The following is a 17,230-nucleotide window of genomic DNA, read 5'->3' as shown; positions in this document are numbered from 1 at the left end:
AAGAAAAGGTTTCTCTGGGGTGAGTGTTGTGGCATGGATTCTGATTCCCATATCTCATATCCAAGTTCCTGGAATCAAGTCCTGGCTCTTCTGCCTCTGATCTAGCTTCCTGCTAATGCACCTCACTGAAGCAGAAAATGGCCCAAGTGCTTGGTTCTATGCCATCCAAGTGGGGGACCCACATAGAGTTCCTTGTTCTTGACTTCAACCTGGCTCAGCCCCAACTATTGCAGGCACTTGGGAAGGAAATCAGTGAATAGAAGATTCTCTCTCTCTCTCTCTCTCTCTCTCTCTCTCCCTTTCAAATAAATAAATAAATAAATAAACCTTTTTAAAAAAAGAAAAAGAAAAAGAGGTGATGTAGCTGGCATTATGGTGCAGTGAGTTAAGACACCACCTGTGACATCAGTATCCCATATGAGAACTGGTTCAAATCCCAGCTCTGATACTTCCAATCCAACTCTCTACTAATGTGTCTAGGAAAGCAGGAAGGTGGCCCCAGTACTTGGACCCCCCCTACCACCCACGTGGGAGACCTGGATCAAGTTCCAGGCTCCTGGCTTCAGCCTGCCCCATCCCCAGCTGTTGTGGACATTTGAGAAGTGAACCAGTAGATAGAAGATCTCTCTCTCTCTCTCTCTCTCTCTCTCTCTCTCTCTGTAACTCCGCCTTTCAAACAAAATAAATAAAATCTTTGGAAAAAAAGAAAAAGGAAAAGAAAAGGTTTCTAAGGTACTCAAACACTGTACACAAGAGAGAAACAACCTGGATGGATAGAAGAAATGAGGTTCATTTGACGATGTAAATGAACTTAATTTTCAGGTTCCCTTCTGCAAAATCAAATGTTTCTGAACAGAGCTGTACAGAACATGGCATTCTTGTCAATGTGCGTTTCCTCCCTTTTGCTTACTTAAGACAAATGCAATACTGGGAAGGTTTTTTCCTCTGATGATCTAACGAGAAGTGTTCTTCTGTCACATCCAGAGTGACTGATAATGCTCAGGCCTATCCATTACTCCATTCAAATAACAGGGTTTGCTTGCTTTTAAGGTCACTTGGGCTATAATGTTGTTATTGTCATTGCTGCTGCTCTGTAGTCTCATTTTCACAGAGAATTGACAGAGAAAGACAAGGGTATTGGGCAGCATTTGTTCATAGGCATAATACCCCCTGTCACCCATTCCCTGCAATCTCCTTGCTAATGTTGGATATGGGACAGGGTGACAGTAGAGCAAGAAGCTTGGGTTTCACTATGGATTTAACAACAACAGAAACATAACAGAATTTCTTTCTTCCTCTCTCTTTCCCTCTCTCTCTCCCTTCCTTCCTTCCTTCCTTCCTTCCTTCCTTCCTTCCTTCCTTCCTTCCTTCTAGATTTATTTACTTGAAAGTCAGAGTTACAGAGAAGGAGAGGCAGAGGCAGAGGCAGAGAGAGAAAGAGATATTTCATCTGCTGGTTTGCTCCCCAAATGGCCACAATGGCCGGAGCTAGGCCATCCAAAGCCAGGAACCAGGAGCTTCATCTGGGTTTCCCACGTGGGTGCAGGAGCCCAGGGACTTGGGCCATCTTCTGCTGCTTTCCCAGGTGCATTATCAGGGAGCTGGATCAGAAACAGAGCAGCTGGGACTGGAATCAGCACCCATATGGGATGCTGGTACTGCAGGCGGAGACTTTTACCTGCTAAGCCACAGTGCCGGCTCCAACACAATTATTTTTCAATTTAGTCAAAAACTATGGCAGAAAAACTTAAAGAATTTTTGCATCTCAAGAATGCTTGTGGAACTTGAAATAAAAAAATCATAGATTATATTAGGCAGAACAGTAGGAAAAGGCTTTTAGGCTCGAATTTAACTAATTCTCTGATAATGTCAAATTCCATTACATAGTAAACCACATCATGAAAACTGTAATAAAAAACATTCAAATTTGAAAATGAAGAATAATTTCTCTGTAGTTGATAAAGGTTAATCTGTATTTCCTTCCTTCACTTTTATCTGCAGACACATGGTGCCAAACTTTGCTTTCTGTCTCTGATAACTTCCTGTTACAGGCTTGTCGTCAATTTCCAAAAATATTCAGGTTTTCCTTTGTAGTCTCAGTTTCATAGAGAATTTGTAGAAAAGGAGAAATCTGGGGTTAGCACTGTGGTGCGGCAAGTTAAAGCCCTGGCCTGCAGTGCCTGCATCCCATACGGGTGCCGGTTTGAGTCCTGGCTGCTCCACTTCTGATCCAGCATCTTTTTAATGCACCTGGGAAAGCAGCAGAGGGTGGCCCAAGTGCTTGGGTCCCTGCACCCATGTGAGAGACCTGAAAGAATCTCCTGGCTCCTGGCTCCTGGCTTCAGATCGGCTCAAATTTAGTCCTTTGGGGGAGGGAACTAGCACGTGGAAGACCTCTCTGTATGTGTCTCTACCTCTCCCTGTAACTCTTTCAAATAAATAAAATAAAATAAAAACCTTCTGGGGCTGGTGCTGTGGTGTAGCAGGTAAAGTCACCTGCAGTGCCAGCATCCCATATGGACCGGTTCAAGTCCCCACTGCTCCACTTCCGATCCAGCTCTCTGCTATGGCCTGGGAAAGCAGTAGAAGAAGGCCCAGGTCCTTGGGCCCCTGCACTCACATGGGAGACCCGGAGGAAGCACCTGTCTCCTGCCTTGGATCAGCTCAGCTCTGGGCATTGCGGCCATCCGGGGAGTGAATCAGCAGATGGAAGACCTCTCTCCCTGCCTCTGCCTCTCTGTAACTCTGCCTTTCAAATAAATAAATAAAACTTAAAAAAAAAAAAGAAAAGAAAAGAAAAAGAAAGCCAGTGTATAGCTCTCATTCACCAAAAAACCCTCAAACTTTTCATTAAACATTCAGGAAATTCTAGATTGTACTGTAATAAACATCTCCAGTGGGCCCTTGATATCTACAGGGGATTTGTTTCTGGAACCTTGTGGATACCAACATCCATGGACGCTCAAGTCCCTCATATAAAACGACATAGTGTTTGCCTACAACCTATGCACATCCTCTGACAGGCTTTTTTTTTTTCTTTGACAGGTAGAGTTATAGACTGTGTGAGAGAGAAACAGAGAGAAAGGTCTTCCTTCCGTTGGTTCACGCGCCGATCCGAAGCCAGGAGCCAGGTTCTTCCTCCTGGTCTCCCATGCAGGAGACATGGGAGCACTTGGGCCATCCTCCACTGCCCTCCCGGGCCACAGCAGAGAGCTGGACTGGAAGAGGAGCAACCGGGACTAGAACCCGGCACCCACATGGGATGCCGGCGCAGCAGGCAGAGGATTAACCAAGTGAGCCACAGCGCTGGCCCCACCTCTGATAGGCTTTACATCATCTCTAGATTACTTACAATACCTAACTTAAATGCTATGTAAATTTCTGTCTAGTTTAGGGAATAATGACAAGAAAAAAGTTTGTAAGCATTCAGTATAGGCCAAAGTATTTTTCTAAATATTTTCTGTCTGCTGTCGGTTGAGTCTACGGATACAGAACCCACAGGTATGCAGGGCCACTGGGTATCCCTCCCTGGCAATGTCCTGCTGGCTGCTGCCGCTGACCTCAACTCCCTCTGCTCCTCTCTTGGAAGCCTGTACATTTTCTTATAGACCCGAAGCAAAGCATGTTGGTTTAATGTATATAATTAACTTCAGAGCTTCTCCTGAGAAACAATAAGCTTTGGTTTACTAGGTTTTTGTTTTGTAACATTTCAACCCTTCGGTGAAGTTGCAGGCATAGTGCAATGAAGACCTTTATACCTTTCACTTAGATTTTACCAGTCGCTAACATTTTGCCACATTTGCATTCTCTCTCTTTTTCTACTCCTTTCCTGATAAGCAGGTATTGCTGAACCATTTGACAATTTGTTGCAGGCATCCTGACACTTCATCCCCAAGTACTGAAGCATTGTGTCTCCGAAGAGAAAGGATTTTCTTCTATATAACCACACTAAAACTACTTGAGAAATTGGACATGGATTCAGTACTATTATATAAAAATACAAACTATATTCAAATTCCCATAATTGTCCCGATAGTGTCATCTGTGGCATTATTTATATATTTTTGTGTGTTCCAGAATCAAATCAAATGTTTTGTTGCCTTCAGTTTCATCTTTTTACCTCCCTTGAGCTACAATTTCCCAGCCTTTTTTCTTCGCTTGCCTTTCAAATATTGACATTTTGGAAGAATTGAAGCCAGTTGCTTTGCAGAATGCCCCTCCATTTGGATTTGTTTGTGTCCTAATGATCAGATTCAGGTTAAATATTTTGGAGATAAATATTGTGTAAGTATCTCAGTGTATCCCATCCAGGGGTATATTATGTTACAATTGGTGGACAGCAGGTTTGATAATTAAGTTATGGCAGAATTTGCCAAATGTCCACAATGCTGAAAGTGCCATTTCTTCTCTTAATTAGTCACAATTTGAGGCTTTGTTAACACCCTGTTTTCAAATCCATCACTGAAAGTAATTGTAAAGTTGTAGAGGATATATGTGTGTGTGTGTGTATACATATATATATATATAGAGAGAGAGAGAGAGAGAGAGGGAAAGTGAGAGAGAGAGAGAGAGAGAGAATCTACAAAGCAGAATTGGGATAATCAACAGATCTCTGCTAGAACGGAGGAAAAGAACTGATCAGTGTGGATTTGGCCACAGACAAAGCCTGGAGTGGGGTGTGTGTGTGTGTGCACCTGTAATGGAGGTGCTCAGGTAGAGTGACATGCTATTAGCACTTTAAGTAGCACTTTAAGTGGAGGGTTTGGAGAAGCCTAAGGGGCACAACCTAAGAAAAGTAAACTTTTGTACAATGTTGGACAGAACAAGCACACACATGGTTTCCGTCTTTGCAATTTTTCCATTGTATGAGGCAAGAACTGGAGCTTGAAACTAATGGGTACATACAATGCAAACAATGTATTAAAATATTTTTTCTTAAAATGGTGATTGACAGTTTCCCTTCCTTCTTTCTTTTCATTTTCCTCTCATTGTATTTCTGCTTGTGATTTCACTTTACTTTTGTTAGATGAAATGTAGGTATTGTTTATAGGAAACACAATTTGTAATCAATAATGTAAGAGAAGCAAAAGTTTGCCATAGATTTTACAGAGAGTAAAGTGCTTGATTCCATGGGACAAAGTAGAGTAACAGATAACCCAAGCACATCTCTGCCTTTATCTTGAAGAATAACACAATATGTCCTTGTTTGTTTTCTTTGTGTTTCTCTGACTGGTCAGAGGTAATTTTTAACAAAAAACAGAAGTTTATAGCAATGTGTGGGATAAGTTATTAAATAATGTGAGGAGCTGGATTCGTGACACAGCTGATGCAGTTTCTGGCTCCTGGCTTCAGCCCAGACCAGACCTGGGTATTGAAGCCGGTTTGGGGAGTGAACCAGCAGATGGGAGATATCTCTTTCTCTCTCTCTCTTTCTTCCTCCCTACCTTCATGTGGCTCTGCCTTTCAAATAAATAAATAAATCTTTAAAAAAAGATAAGAAGAAATCAAACATTGCAATGAAAACATTCTGCAAAGAAAAGTAATAAGCCTGATGATTATAAAGAATGCTAATGAGCTGTGATAAAAGAACCTGGAAAGCTAAGGTATTCTAATAATAGTACACTAACTGTAATAGAAAGCATAGAAGGAGAATTGTGCAAGAGATTATATTTTGAATGGCAAGAACAGTCTGGCATAGGGAATGGGGAAGCAAGATCAGGAAACAATAGATTCCATGTACTCAAACAAAACATAGGACTCTCAGCAAGGAATTTTTTTTTAAAGATTTATTTATTTATTTGAAAGAGTTACACACACAGAGAGCGAGCGAGGTCTTCCATCCGCTTGTTCACTCCCCAATTGGCCGCAATGGCTGGAGCTGTGCCGATCTGAAGCCAGGAGCCAGGAGCTTCTTCCGGGTCTCTCATGTGGGCTCAGAGGCCCAAGAACTTGGGCCATCCTCTACTACTTTCCCAGGCCAAGGTAGAGAGCTGGATTGGAAGTGGAGCTGTCGGGACTCAAACTGGTGTCCAAATGGGATGCTGGCACTGCAGGCAGCGGCCACACCCACTATGTCACAGCACTGCCCTCCCCCTTTTTAACCTTGCAGAATTATACTAAGACATATTTTTTGTTGTTATTGTCTTCATATTTCCCTAATTTATTCAATGATTGAACTCAAAGCAGGGAGAGCAATGTTTTACTATGATGTCAGTGTTTAGGGAAAAAGAGGCAGGAATTTGAAAGGTAAGCTTTTTTTTTTTTTTTTCTGCAAGCAGTGTCACTGCTGCTACTATTGTGCTCCCAGGATATGATGGTTAATTATGAAAATAGAAATAGTAATGGACACAATCTGTGTAAGAACAGGAGGGCTATAGCACATGCATAATGAAGATTACAAGACCAAGCAACAAAGTTCAGGGCACCATAAAAAGTAACTTCTAAGCTGCAACATAGCCAAAATCTACAGTTAAGAACCCAGAATTGGGCCGGCACCGTGGCTCAATAGGCTAATCCTCCACCTTGCGGCGCCGGCACACTGGGTTCTAGTCCCGGTTGGGGCGCCGGATTCTGTCCCGGTTGCCCCTCTTCCAGGCCAGCTCTCTGCTGTGGCCAGGGAGTGCATTGGAGGATGGCCCAGGTGCTTGGGCCCTGCACCCCATGGGAGACCAGGAAAAGCACCTGGCTCCTGGCTCCTGCCATCGGATCAGCGTGGTGCGCCGGCTGCAGCGGCGGCCATTGGAGGGTGAACCAACGCCAAAGGAAGACCTTTCTCTCTCTGTCTCTCTCTCTCACTGTCCACTCTGCCTGTCAAAAAAAAAAAAAAAAAAAAAAACCAGAATTGTCTCATGAATGAATAACGAAATGGCCATTTTATTAGCTTTATTTAAAATTATCTTCAAGTTGAACAATCTTTTTAAAACTTGCCCCTTCCTTCTTTTAACACTAGTGTAATTTGCTGGAGCAATGGTTTCTTGTCTCTTCTCAGCTACAGTGGCTAATCTGATTTTGGTGTTTCAGTAATTATGTCAATTAATGTGTACTGAGAGTAATTTTATTTGTTGAAATGGATACCAGGTGAATATGTAATTAGTAGATGTCTGTCTCTTTAAGACTCTGTGTTCAGTTTTCCAAGGGTAGCTACAGTGTGGAAGGGAAGAATTTTAAATACAATTTCTGGGTAGTGGCTAAACTGGAATCTAGTTTATTTCTTAACAATTAAAATTAAATCAGAATTATTTCCACCAACCAAAGACATCTTATAGGGTCATTAACCATTCCAGTTTGCCCAAGAGAATCCTGGTTTTATATTTTTTATTTTTAAACTTGTTTTTTACTTTTAACATTTAAAAAAAATTTATTTTATTTATTTGAAAGGCAGAGTTACAGAGAGAGAGGAGAGAGAGAGAGAGAGAGAGAAATCTTCCACTGCTGGTCACTCCCCAAATGGTCACAACAACCAGCACTGGGCCAGGCTGAAGCCAGGGGTTAGGAGCTTCTTCCGTGTCTCCCACGTGGGTGCAGGACCCTCACACTTGAGCCATCTTCCACTGCTTTCCCGGGATGCATTAACAGGGAGCTGGGATCAGAAGTGGAGTAGCCAGGACTCGATGCTAACATTGCAGGCGGTGGCTTAACCCGTTGCACCGCAATGCTGGCCAACATTTTTCCTCATTGTTTTATTTATTTGCAAGGGAGTGAGAAAGAGAGAGAGATTGATTTTTCCCTTGCTAGTTCGTACTCCAAATGCATTCAACAGCCATAACTGGGCAAGGATGCAGCTGAAAGCTGGTTATGCAACCCAGGGCTACTGTTGGGGTAGCAGGGACCCAAATACTTGGGCCTCCAGTATCTGCTGCCTTGGTATGCAATAGCAGGAAGCTGGAATCGAGAATAGAGCTGGGACTTGAAACTAAGCACTCTGATATAGGATGGGGGCCCAAGCTGCATTTTAACTGCTGCACCAAATGCCCACCCAAAGAATTTATCCTTTATTTAACTGTTTCATGAAACTTCTCGATAATATGCACTCATTCTAGAACCTGGGCAGCACATTTTATTTGGGTAGTTCAAAGAATAAAGTGTGTGTTCTAAATGTAAAAAAAAAAAAACAATCACAGATGAAGATGTTGTTTCCTCTTTTTAGGATCTTTTCAAAGAATAATGACAGTTAAAGTTAAATGAGATTATTGCATATTCATAATTTCACAGAGAAACATTTACTGTGTCCCAAAACTGAGGCATTAAGGAACTCATAAATACTACCAATTCTTTTTCTTTGGACTTTACTCTTTTACCATTTTAAGTATTTTTGATTAACATTATACTTTTATATTTTCATGGAGCACAGTGCAACATTTCAACATCTAAACATGGCACAAACGAATTAAACCAGGCAACCAGCCTTTCCATTTCCTTCGACCAACTCTAAGAACAGGTTACTCGGTAAGACAGGATCCCATTTTAAATACTAAGTCTGATTTCAAGTTTCTTTGCAGGGTTTCAGAAGAAGCTGCTGCACCTGAGGAGGCAGCAGACGTGGGCCCCTGCCACCAAAGTGGGAGGCCCAGAAGGAGTTTCCTGGCTCTTGGCGTCTGCACAGCCCAGCCCCAGCTGGTGAATGGAAGATCTCTGTCTCTCTCTCTGTAATTCATCTTTCCTCCCTCCCTTCCTTTCCCTCCCTCCCTCCCTTCCTCCCTTCCTCTCTCTTTCTTTCTTTTTAACTTCCTTCCTTCCTTCCTTCCTTCCTTCCTTCCTTCCTTCCTTCCCTCCCTCCCTCCCTCCCTCCCTCCCTCCCTCCTTCCTTCCTTCCTTCCTTCCTTCCTTCCTTCCCTCCTTCCTTTCTTTTTAAGATTTATTTATTTATTTATTTGAAAGTCAGAATTACACAGAGATAGAAGGAGAGAGAGAGAGCGAGCGAGCGAGCGAGGTCTTCCAACCACTGCTTCACTCCCCAATTGGCTGCAACAGCCAGAGCTGTGCCAATCAGAAGCCAGGAGCCAGGAGTTTCTTCAAGGTCTCCCACATGGGTGCAGGGGCCCAAGGACTTGGGTCATCTTTTACTGCTTTCCCAGGCCAGAGCAGAGAGCTGGATCTGAAGTGGAGTCTTGAACCAGTGCCCATATGGGATGCCAGCACTGCAGACGGTGGCTTTACAGACTACACCACAGTGCCAGCCCCAATTCTGACTTTCAAATAAAAAAATACATGTTTTCTAAAAAAAAAATCTAAACTCAAGTGCAATAAGCATAGGTCATTAAATGAGTTAGCATCTATTGAGCAATTCCCATTGAGTTCCCAGTCCCCTATTCTCTAGAATTTATCAAGTGACAATGAGAAGAAAGTATATATAATAACAAAATAATAGTGTCTTATAACTAAGCCTTATAGCAGCATTGCAAATGAGGGGAAGAGGAGTGGATGATCTCCTTGTGCACATGTGTTCTTTAAATAACAAAAAGTTGTAAGAAATCTAAACTCCTATCAATAAGATATAAATACATTGTGAAATATTCCAAGGGTGCAATATTAGGCCATGGTGAAAAGCAATGTGCAGGAGTTATTATCAACATCAACAACTCTCACAAATAAAACATGGAATATGAAAAACAAGTTTGAGAAGAATCCACTTAGATGTATATCATTTATATAGATTTTAAAATAAACAGAAGAATATGATGCATTGTTTAGGGATATTTCCATATGTAGTAAAAATATAGATAAGTGCACTGAATGATAAACATGGAATTTAGGATAATGATCTGGTGAGACAGGGAAATGGAGAGAGATGGTATCATCTCACAAGAGCTACAAAGGAGGGTTCAAATACTTTGAAAAATTTTTTAAAAATATTTATTTTACTTATTTGAAAGGCAGAGTGACAGAAATAGAGGGAGAAAGAGATTTTGTATCCACTGATTCATTCACCAAATGGCTGTAATGGCTGGGACTCAGTCAGGCTGAAGCCAGAAGACAGGAACTCAATCCTGGTCTCCCATGTGGTAGTACTTGGTCTATTTTCTGCTGCTTCCCAGGTACATGAACAGGGAATTGGATCAGAAGTGGAGCAGCAGGGACTCGAACTGGCACTCCAATATGGGATGCCAGTGTTGCAGGTGGCTTAAACTGCTGGGCCATGGTGCCAGCCCCAGTGTTTTATTTCTTAAGTTATCAGAAGAGTATATGGTTGTTCACCATATTATTTTGAAATAGTTAACACTACTTTAAAATACACACAAGCACATGAATTAAAGTGCCATAGAAGCATACAAGAGGCTTTTAATTCTCAGTGGAAATAGTAACTAGAGTAAGCTTTCTGGATGAATTGGCCTTAATGGTTAACTTGGTATTAATGGGTGAGCAGAAATTCAGGAAGACCAGATGACAGGAAGTGAGATTCTGGGATGATGGACAAGTACTAGCACATGTGTGGAGGTGTTCGGGAAAACAATTAGCTTAGGATATAGAAATATATACATGTATATGTATATATAAATATATATGAATAAAGATAGCCAATAAGGTAATAGGGACCAGACCGTGAAACACTATGAATGCAGCAGAAATGTAAAATAATTACAGGACTAGATTCTGTAAACAGGAACTTGTAATTAGGTCTGGAATATACATCTTTCCATTCACTTGAAATGCAGAGAGAGAGAGAGAGAGAGAGAGAGAGAGAATCTTCCATCTGTTGTTTTTACTCCCCAGATGTCTACAAAAGCCAGGGCTGGGCCAGTACAAAGTCAGGACCCTAGAGCCCAATTTGGGTCTCCCAAATGGTTGGCAGAGACCCAAGTTCTTGAGCTACCTACCTGCTACCTGCTATGTGAATTAGCATTAAGCTGGGTTGGAAGCAGAGCCAGGACTTGAACCAGGCACTCGGATATGGGATACGAGGTGTCCCAAGCATCATCTGAGCCAAATGCTTACCTCTATTATATTTTTTACATTAATCCAAAAGGTTAATGCTTTCTTCAACCAGGATGTTATCTGATCTGAACCTGATCATTTTAGATTTATACTGCTCTTCAAATAAAAATAGAAATAAAAATCATGATCCATCACAAATCATCCATCAAATCCATTAGAAAAATTGATCCTCTGGTTCATGATCATAATAAATACTAAGATGTCATCTAGATAACTTTAAGAGTCATTTTGTGTTGTTTCTTATGACTATACATCAATTTTCCTTGTTGATCATGTCAAGCAAATCTTCAAATAGAAAATAATGCGGGCCGGCGCCGCGGCTCACTAGGCTAATCCTCCGCCTTGCGGCGCCGGCACACTGGGTTCTAGTCCCGGGTGGGGCGCCGGATTCTGTCCCGGTTGCCCCTCTTCCAGGCCAGCTCTCTGCTGTGGCCAGGGAGTGCAGTGGAGGATGGCCCAAGTGCTTGGGCCCTGCACCCCATGGGAGACCAGGATAAGTACCTGGCTCCTGGCTTCAGATCAGCGTGGTGTGCCGGCCGAAGCGCAACTGGCCGTGGTGGCCATTGGAGGGTGAACCAACGGCAAAGGAAGACCTTTCTCTCTGTCTCTCTCTCTCACTGTCCACTCTGCCTGTCAAAAAAAAAAAAAAAAACAAAAAAAAACTACTTATGAGGGTTAAAGAAGGAATCATAAATGTGTTAGTCTACTGGCTTGTTCATGTGGACACAAGATAGATCCATTAACTAGCTCAATTCTACCCTGTTCTCAGCACAGACACACACACAAAATAATTGAAAGTTATAAATGACTAAAACATAAACCTTAGCTGCCTTGAGTTAAAAATCAATTTTCCTAATAAATTAAATTCAAATAATAGATATCAGTATGTAATATCAAGAATGATGTGGTAATAATTGCCATCTTGGCAGAGTGCAAGGTCCAAGACAGAGGGATATAAAATTTTAGTAATTCAGAAAGTCTGGTACCAAAAGCAGCTTTCACTAGCGGCAGGCTCAGGGTTCAGTTCAGTTGTTGATTGGTCAAGGATGAATGTTCAGGATGTAGTTTGAGTATTAATCACCTATTCAAATAAAAGACAGGAGAACTGGAGAGCTCTCCTGGACTACGTAGTTTATTCCTGAAAACAGAGCTCAGTTTTTCCCTTTATGTATTCCAGAGCCACTTCAGTATTTTCCCTACTACACAAGTAACCTCCTTGGGAAGTATTTTTCTAGCGTCACTCTGTATCAGCTATAATCTTTTGGGCAATAATTTACCTAAGCTTTTGCTGATATGACTTATCAGCTTATTCATGCTGCCCATTCAAGTTTAAGCTTTATCTTTCATTCTAGCCAGCAAGAATTTTGGTTTACTTAGGAGTATTCCATTGTGTATTCACATTGGGTAGTATTGTGTGAGGAAGCCACAGATTATTTATCCATTTTTACTGGCTAGTGTCACTAACATCTGAAAAGAAGCATTATATAGGTACTCATAGACACAGAACTACCGTATACATTTCGTCCTTTTGTTGAATTGTAATATACTTAGAAAGATGCAATCATCCTTATAACAAGGCTTGGTGAATTCTCACAAACAGCACACCAACACCCAGGTCCAGTCACGGAACATGCAATGACCAGCTCCCCAGAGGCTCTACTTGTACCTGCTCCCATTCGTTACCCTCCTTTCAAGGGACAGTGGTTCCCATTATCCTTTCTTATAACAGCATAAATGGGTGCTGCCTGTTTCTCTATTTTGTGTAGGTGGAATCCTACAAGATACACTCTTACAAGTCCCTCTTTTCACACATGGAATATTTGTGAGATTCCTATGTTACTATTTTTGGAAATAGATTGTTCAATCTTACGTTGTAGAGCATATGAATATACTATCAATTATTATCCGTTTTACTGTTGATGAGGATGAATGTTTGGGTCATCTCTAGTTTGGTAGTTGTTATGGATAGTGTTGCTGTGACTGGTTTTATTATGATGACTTGTATACAGCTGATATTGGTATATTCCTAAGAGTAGAACTGCTGGGCCATGGGCTTTTCATATATTTCACTTTAGAGATAATGCCTAACAGTTTTCCAAAGCGGTTGTGCTATACCTGTAGTAGCATTTGACTTCTTGAGGAGCAATCTCAGCATAAATACTTATGAAGAGAACAGGTTTTAGAGTAACTGAAACCAAAGCTGACTTACCACCATACAGCTATGCTACCTTGGAGATGCTGAACTTCAAGCCTCAGTTTATTCAACTGTAAAACAGGTACAAGATAATAAAATCTCTTTCTTATTTATTCAACTGTAAAACAGGTACAAGATAATAAAATCTCTTTTTTATATTTTACTTAGAACAGTGCCTGGTACATGGTAAATATTTAGCTTATTATATGGTAGTCATTAATCACTCATCAGTAATTAAAACAGCCAGAATGGAGAATTAGACACAAAGATTCACAATATAATCCCAAAAAACAATTTTAGTTCTGTGATGGAAGAAAATTATGAAACTGTGACCCAAAAGGCATTACCAATTCCAGTGAGTACTACTCTTGGACCCTGAAAAAAATCATTTAAACATTATCCCAAATGCGTTTGCAAATTACTCTTGCCAGAGGCAACGTTCTTGGATGCAGTGTATTACCATTCATTTTTTTCCTACCAGACATTACTCTTTAAAGACAGGACTGCCAAGGGCTACCCTGGAAAGTTACTAATATAATACCTTTTATTATATTTGCCAATTTCACACCTTCCTCAACCCAATCCCTAAAGTTGTTGAAAAGTGACTGCAATTGCAACATGAGTTCCCAGTTTTCCTGGAATCTTATCAGCACCTAAAACAAATTTCACATCCCTTTAAAAAAAAAAACAAACTAAAAATGATTCCAAGTCCTTGCTTTAAATGACAGAGAATTTCTCTTTATTTTGTAGGATGAGCTTGATAACCTCAGTGTGGACTTTTGCTACTACCAGAACGGCCCCCTAGAAGTTAATACAGGTACATTCTGTACAGAGGCACTGTTTCAGCTAATTGTCCCAGGGGCAACAGGCTCAGTCACCTTAGGTAATTTTGGAAGGTGGCATTGTATTCTTAACACATGGAATCAGATCCCGTGTAGCAGTCACTATTCTCAAGAAAGCAAGCTCACAGCCAACTTGCAGCGATGTCATCTCTGAGAAAGTCAGTGATAGATATGAAAGGGAACTTTTTGAACATTTAATTGAAACTTCTTGATTTACAAGACAAGAAAACCCCTAATTTAGAAGTCTTGCCTCAGGTCAAATGGTGGCTTCCCCAGGCAGAGAGCTTGTCTTCTCATTCACAGTCCAGGGGATGGTCCCCTCTGTTTCTGACACCTTGCACTCCCGCTCCTCAGTGCCTCTTCCATCCCCAGACCCCTCCCTGCCTGGATTTCATAAAGACCCAGATATGGGATCCAGAAAAGGCGAAGCTGAAGGAATGGGACTTACAAACAAGGCAATGACAAACCATTAAAGTACCAGGAAGCAAAAAGATGAAAGAGGCTTGCCCGTTAGAACCTTGGGTCCAAGAGAGAGGACCTTGTCCCTGCGTGTTGCGGTCTACTGTGTTCCCAGCATTTAGAACTGTGCCTGACAAAGCTCTGGTCACTGTTAAATGAAAAAAATAAAAAATCAACCTTGAGTATGTCAGGTTGTGAGAGGCGAAAACAAGCGCCTTTTCTCTCTCCCTTCCTTAAAACATGCGAAATTGGGGGGGGGGGTCACCCTAAAGAGGAGCAATCACGCATCAAGTGTTCCAGCACTGTGCCTGGCCCAACGGCAGGAAATTGATAATCTCTCAGTGTTTCCCCCGTCTTCCACCCCAGGCATGGGCTATGCAACTCGGGGTGACGCGTGTCACGCCGCGGTGTCCACGTGCCTGGATCAAGTAAAGCGAGCCATCTACGAGGCCGGAGACAGGGTCTCCCCGGTCCGTAGAGATCAACTCCAGCCCTTCTCCCCCCTCCCCCGCTCGCCCCGTACTGCTCTTTTCCTCGGGGAAGTCGATCGCTTTTGAGGATCGATTCTGGGCTGCAGTCAGTCCTTTCACAGAACTTTGCGTAAGCATCGGCTACACTGCGGCGGCGGGAGACGGGGACAGCGGTGGGAAGAGCAGGCAAGCCCCCTCTTAGCCCTGCACCCCTCTAAAGTGAAGAAAGTCGGCGCGGGGAGGGGCTGCGGTTTGCGGGTCTAACGGGTGCTCCGGCTGGGGCTGTCCCGGCCCCTCCAGCCCCGCCCCGTCGCCCGCCGGGGTTCAAGTTCGTCCCCCGCCCCACACCCACCTGGCAGCGCAGCCTCGCGCTCCCGAGTCCGCCGCCCCCCGCGCGTCCCCAGGGCCTCGGCTGCAAGGCCAGGGGCTCGGGGTCACCCGGGCGCGAGGTCACTCGGCCACGCACGGTGGAACCACGTGGGAGAAAAGTTTCCAACTCGGCCCGCCCGCCCTTGCCGGGGCGCCCTGGCGGAGTAGAGGCCCGCGCTCGGGCACCCGCTGCCGGGCCCGGCGCCTCCACGCGTTGCACCCCCCACCCCCTTTTGGGGGACGCCCGCCTCGGGCCCCTTGGTCTGGAGTCCCTCCTGCCCTCGCTGAGCAGTTCACGAAGGGCAAACACCCCCGGGGACCGGGGGCAGCTTCTCCAGAGAAGGCAGCCCAGGTGCCCTGGGCGGGACAAGGGTAAACGAGGTCGAGGGCCAAAGGGTCCTGAGGAAAGTGCGGGGGGCGCGCGCGCGCGCGCACAGCGTCCAGGGGCAGTGGCAACCCTCAGGCGGCCCGGGCGTGACTGGCAGGACCCTCTCGCAGCTTGCACAACCTCCCGCGTCAACTCCGCCCGGCAGCGGCCGACCCCACGCGGCCGGCCCCCTCCCACCCGCGGCTCCCCTCCGCCCCCAGTGCGCAGGCCCGGCCGCCCCAGCGCGCATGCCCTGGGCTCGCGAGCGCGGCCAGCCCCCAGCCTTTTGCTTTCTACACACTCTACAACTGGGGAGGGGGCGGGGGCGGAGGAGGGAGCCCGGCCGCCCACGTGATCCAGACGGCCGGGGCCGCGGGGGCGGGAGCGCGCGCCGAGCGAGGCGCGGGGAGAGCGGGTGCGCGCGAGCGCGCGCGCGGGGCTGGGCTGAGGCGGCGGCGGCGGCGGCGGCGGCGGTGGGCCGGCCGCGGAGGGGGGAGGAGCGGGAGCTGAGCGAGGCGGGCGGAGGATGGGGCCGTGCCCGGGCTCCCGCTGCAGCCGCCCGGGGACACGCCGTGCACCCTCCGGCTCGGGGCTCTTGCGGCGGCGGCGGCGGCAGCAGCAGCAGCGTTAGCGGCGGCGGCGACAGCGGCGTTCCCGGCAGCGCTTCTCCCTCGGGCTGGGCGACGAGAGGCGGCAGCGGCGGCGTGAGGCGGCGGCGGCGGCGGCGGCACACCGGTGTCTCTCCCGCTGGAGATTTCTTTCTGCTTTCCTCATCGACTGACTGGCTCACCCCCTCCCTTTTCCGAGGAAGGGTGACCTCTTCTCCGGGACTGGAAAACATATTTTTGTGAGCAGGGGGGCGGGTGGCAGCGTCGGGCTTCGCTTCTTCTCTTCTTTCATCTCCCTCTCCTCCCCCCTCGAAGACCGAAAAGCAAACCCCACAACTGCTCCAGCATCCTCCCTGCCTTCCCTCCGCCTCCCCTCGCCTCCACCTCTCGGCAGTTTCGCCCTCTCCGCTGCTAATGATCGCATTATTATGCTTCCCTCTCTCTGGGGGGGTCTCGCCCCTCTCCGCTCTCGCGCCCGAGCCCCGGCCTCCCTTGCATGCATTTCTTGAGAATTTTGGAGCCTGGGAGTGAGTTTGCTCCGAGGCGTGCGTGAGAGGCGGCGGGGGTGTTTTCCTGCGCGAGGGGCGGGTGAAGTTCATTGCCCCCCACTTTGCCGCGCGACCTTTTTTTTTTTTTCCCCCGGACCTGGTTTGGGGGTCGCCAGAGGGGAGGGGGCGCAGGCGCTTTCGGAGGGGGGGCGGGGGGCGCGGCGGAGAATGGCCGCGGGGAGGGCTCCCCGGAGGCTCCCAGTCTCTTGATCAAAGCATTCCGCTATTCTGATTTATTGCCTGCTTGGTGAGTTATTTTTTTTTTCCCTCTAAAGGAGACCTGTGTGTTCAGCCATTACTTTGCTCGCTCCCAGGCATCTCCGACCCTCGGTGCTGTGGGGAGCCCCACACTTGGGCTCCTCGCCTCTCGCCCTCGCTCCCCGTCCCTCCTCCCCTCTCTCCGCCCCTTCCCCCTTTTCTTTCTCCGCTCTTTCTTCCCCT

General features: G+C 45.5%; 1 protein-coding gene across 1 annotated transcript; it reads right to left on the bottom strand.

Moving 5' to 3' along the window:
* Nucleotides 1-5,771: 5,771 nt before the first annotated feature.
* On the bottom strand, nucleotides 5,772-16,840 carry LOC149120361 (uncharacterized). Its single transcript, XM_089320649.1, has 4 exons — nucleotides 15,250-16,840; nucleotides 14,486-14,575; nucleotides 13,142-13,197; nucleotides 5,772-5,990 (listed from the first exon to the last, which is right to left on the bottom strand). The coding sequence occupies exon 1, from the start codon at nucleotides 16,838-16,840 to the stop codon at nucleotides 15,560-15,562; it is 1,281 nt and encodes a 426-aa protein (XP_089176775.1). The 3' UTR covers nucleotides 5,772-5,990; nucleotides 13,142-13,197; nucleotides 14,486-14,575; nucleotides 15,250-15,559.
* Nucleotides 16,841-17,230: the final 390 nt, after the last annotated feature.

The sequence above is a fragment of the Oryctolagus cuniculus genome, chromosome 19 (assembly GCF_051225735.1).
Source record: "Oryctolagus cuniculus isolate XC-2025 breed Fujian yellow rabbit chromosome 19, ASM5122573v1, whole genome shotgun sequence".
Lineage (NCBI taxonomy): Eukaryota > Metazoa > Chordata > Mammalia > Lagomorpha > Leporidae > Oryctolagus > Oryctolagus cuniculus.
The sequence above is the reverse complement of the archived record's forward strand: the minus strand, read 5'-3'. Positions and strand labels throughout refer to the sequence as shown.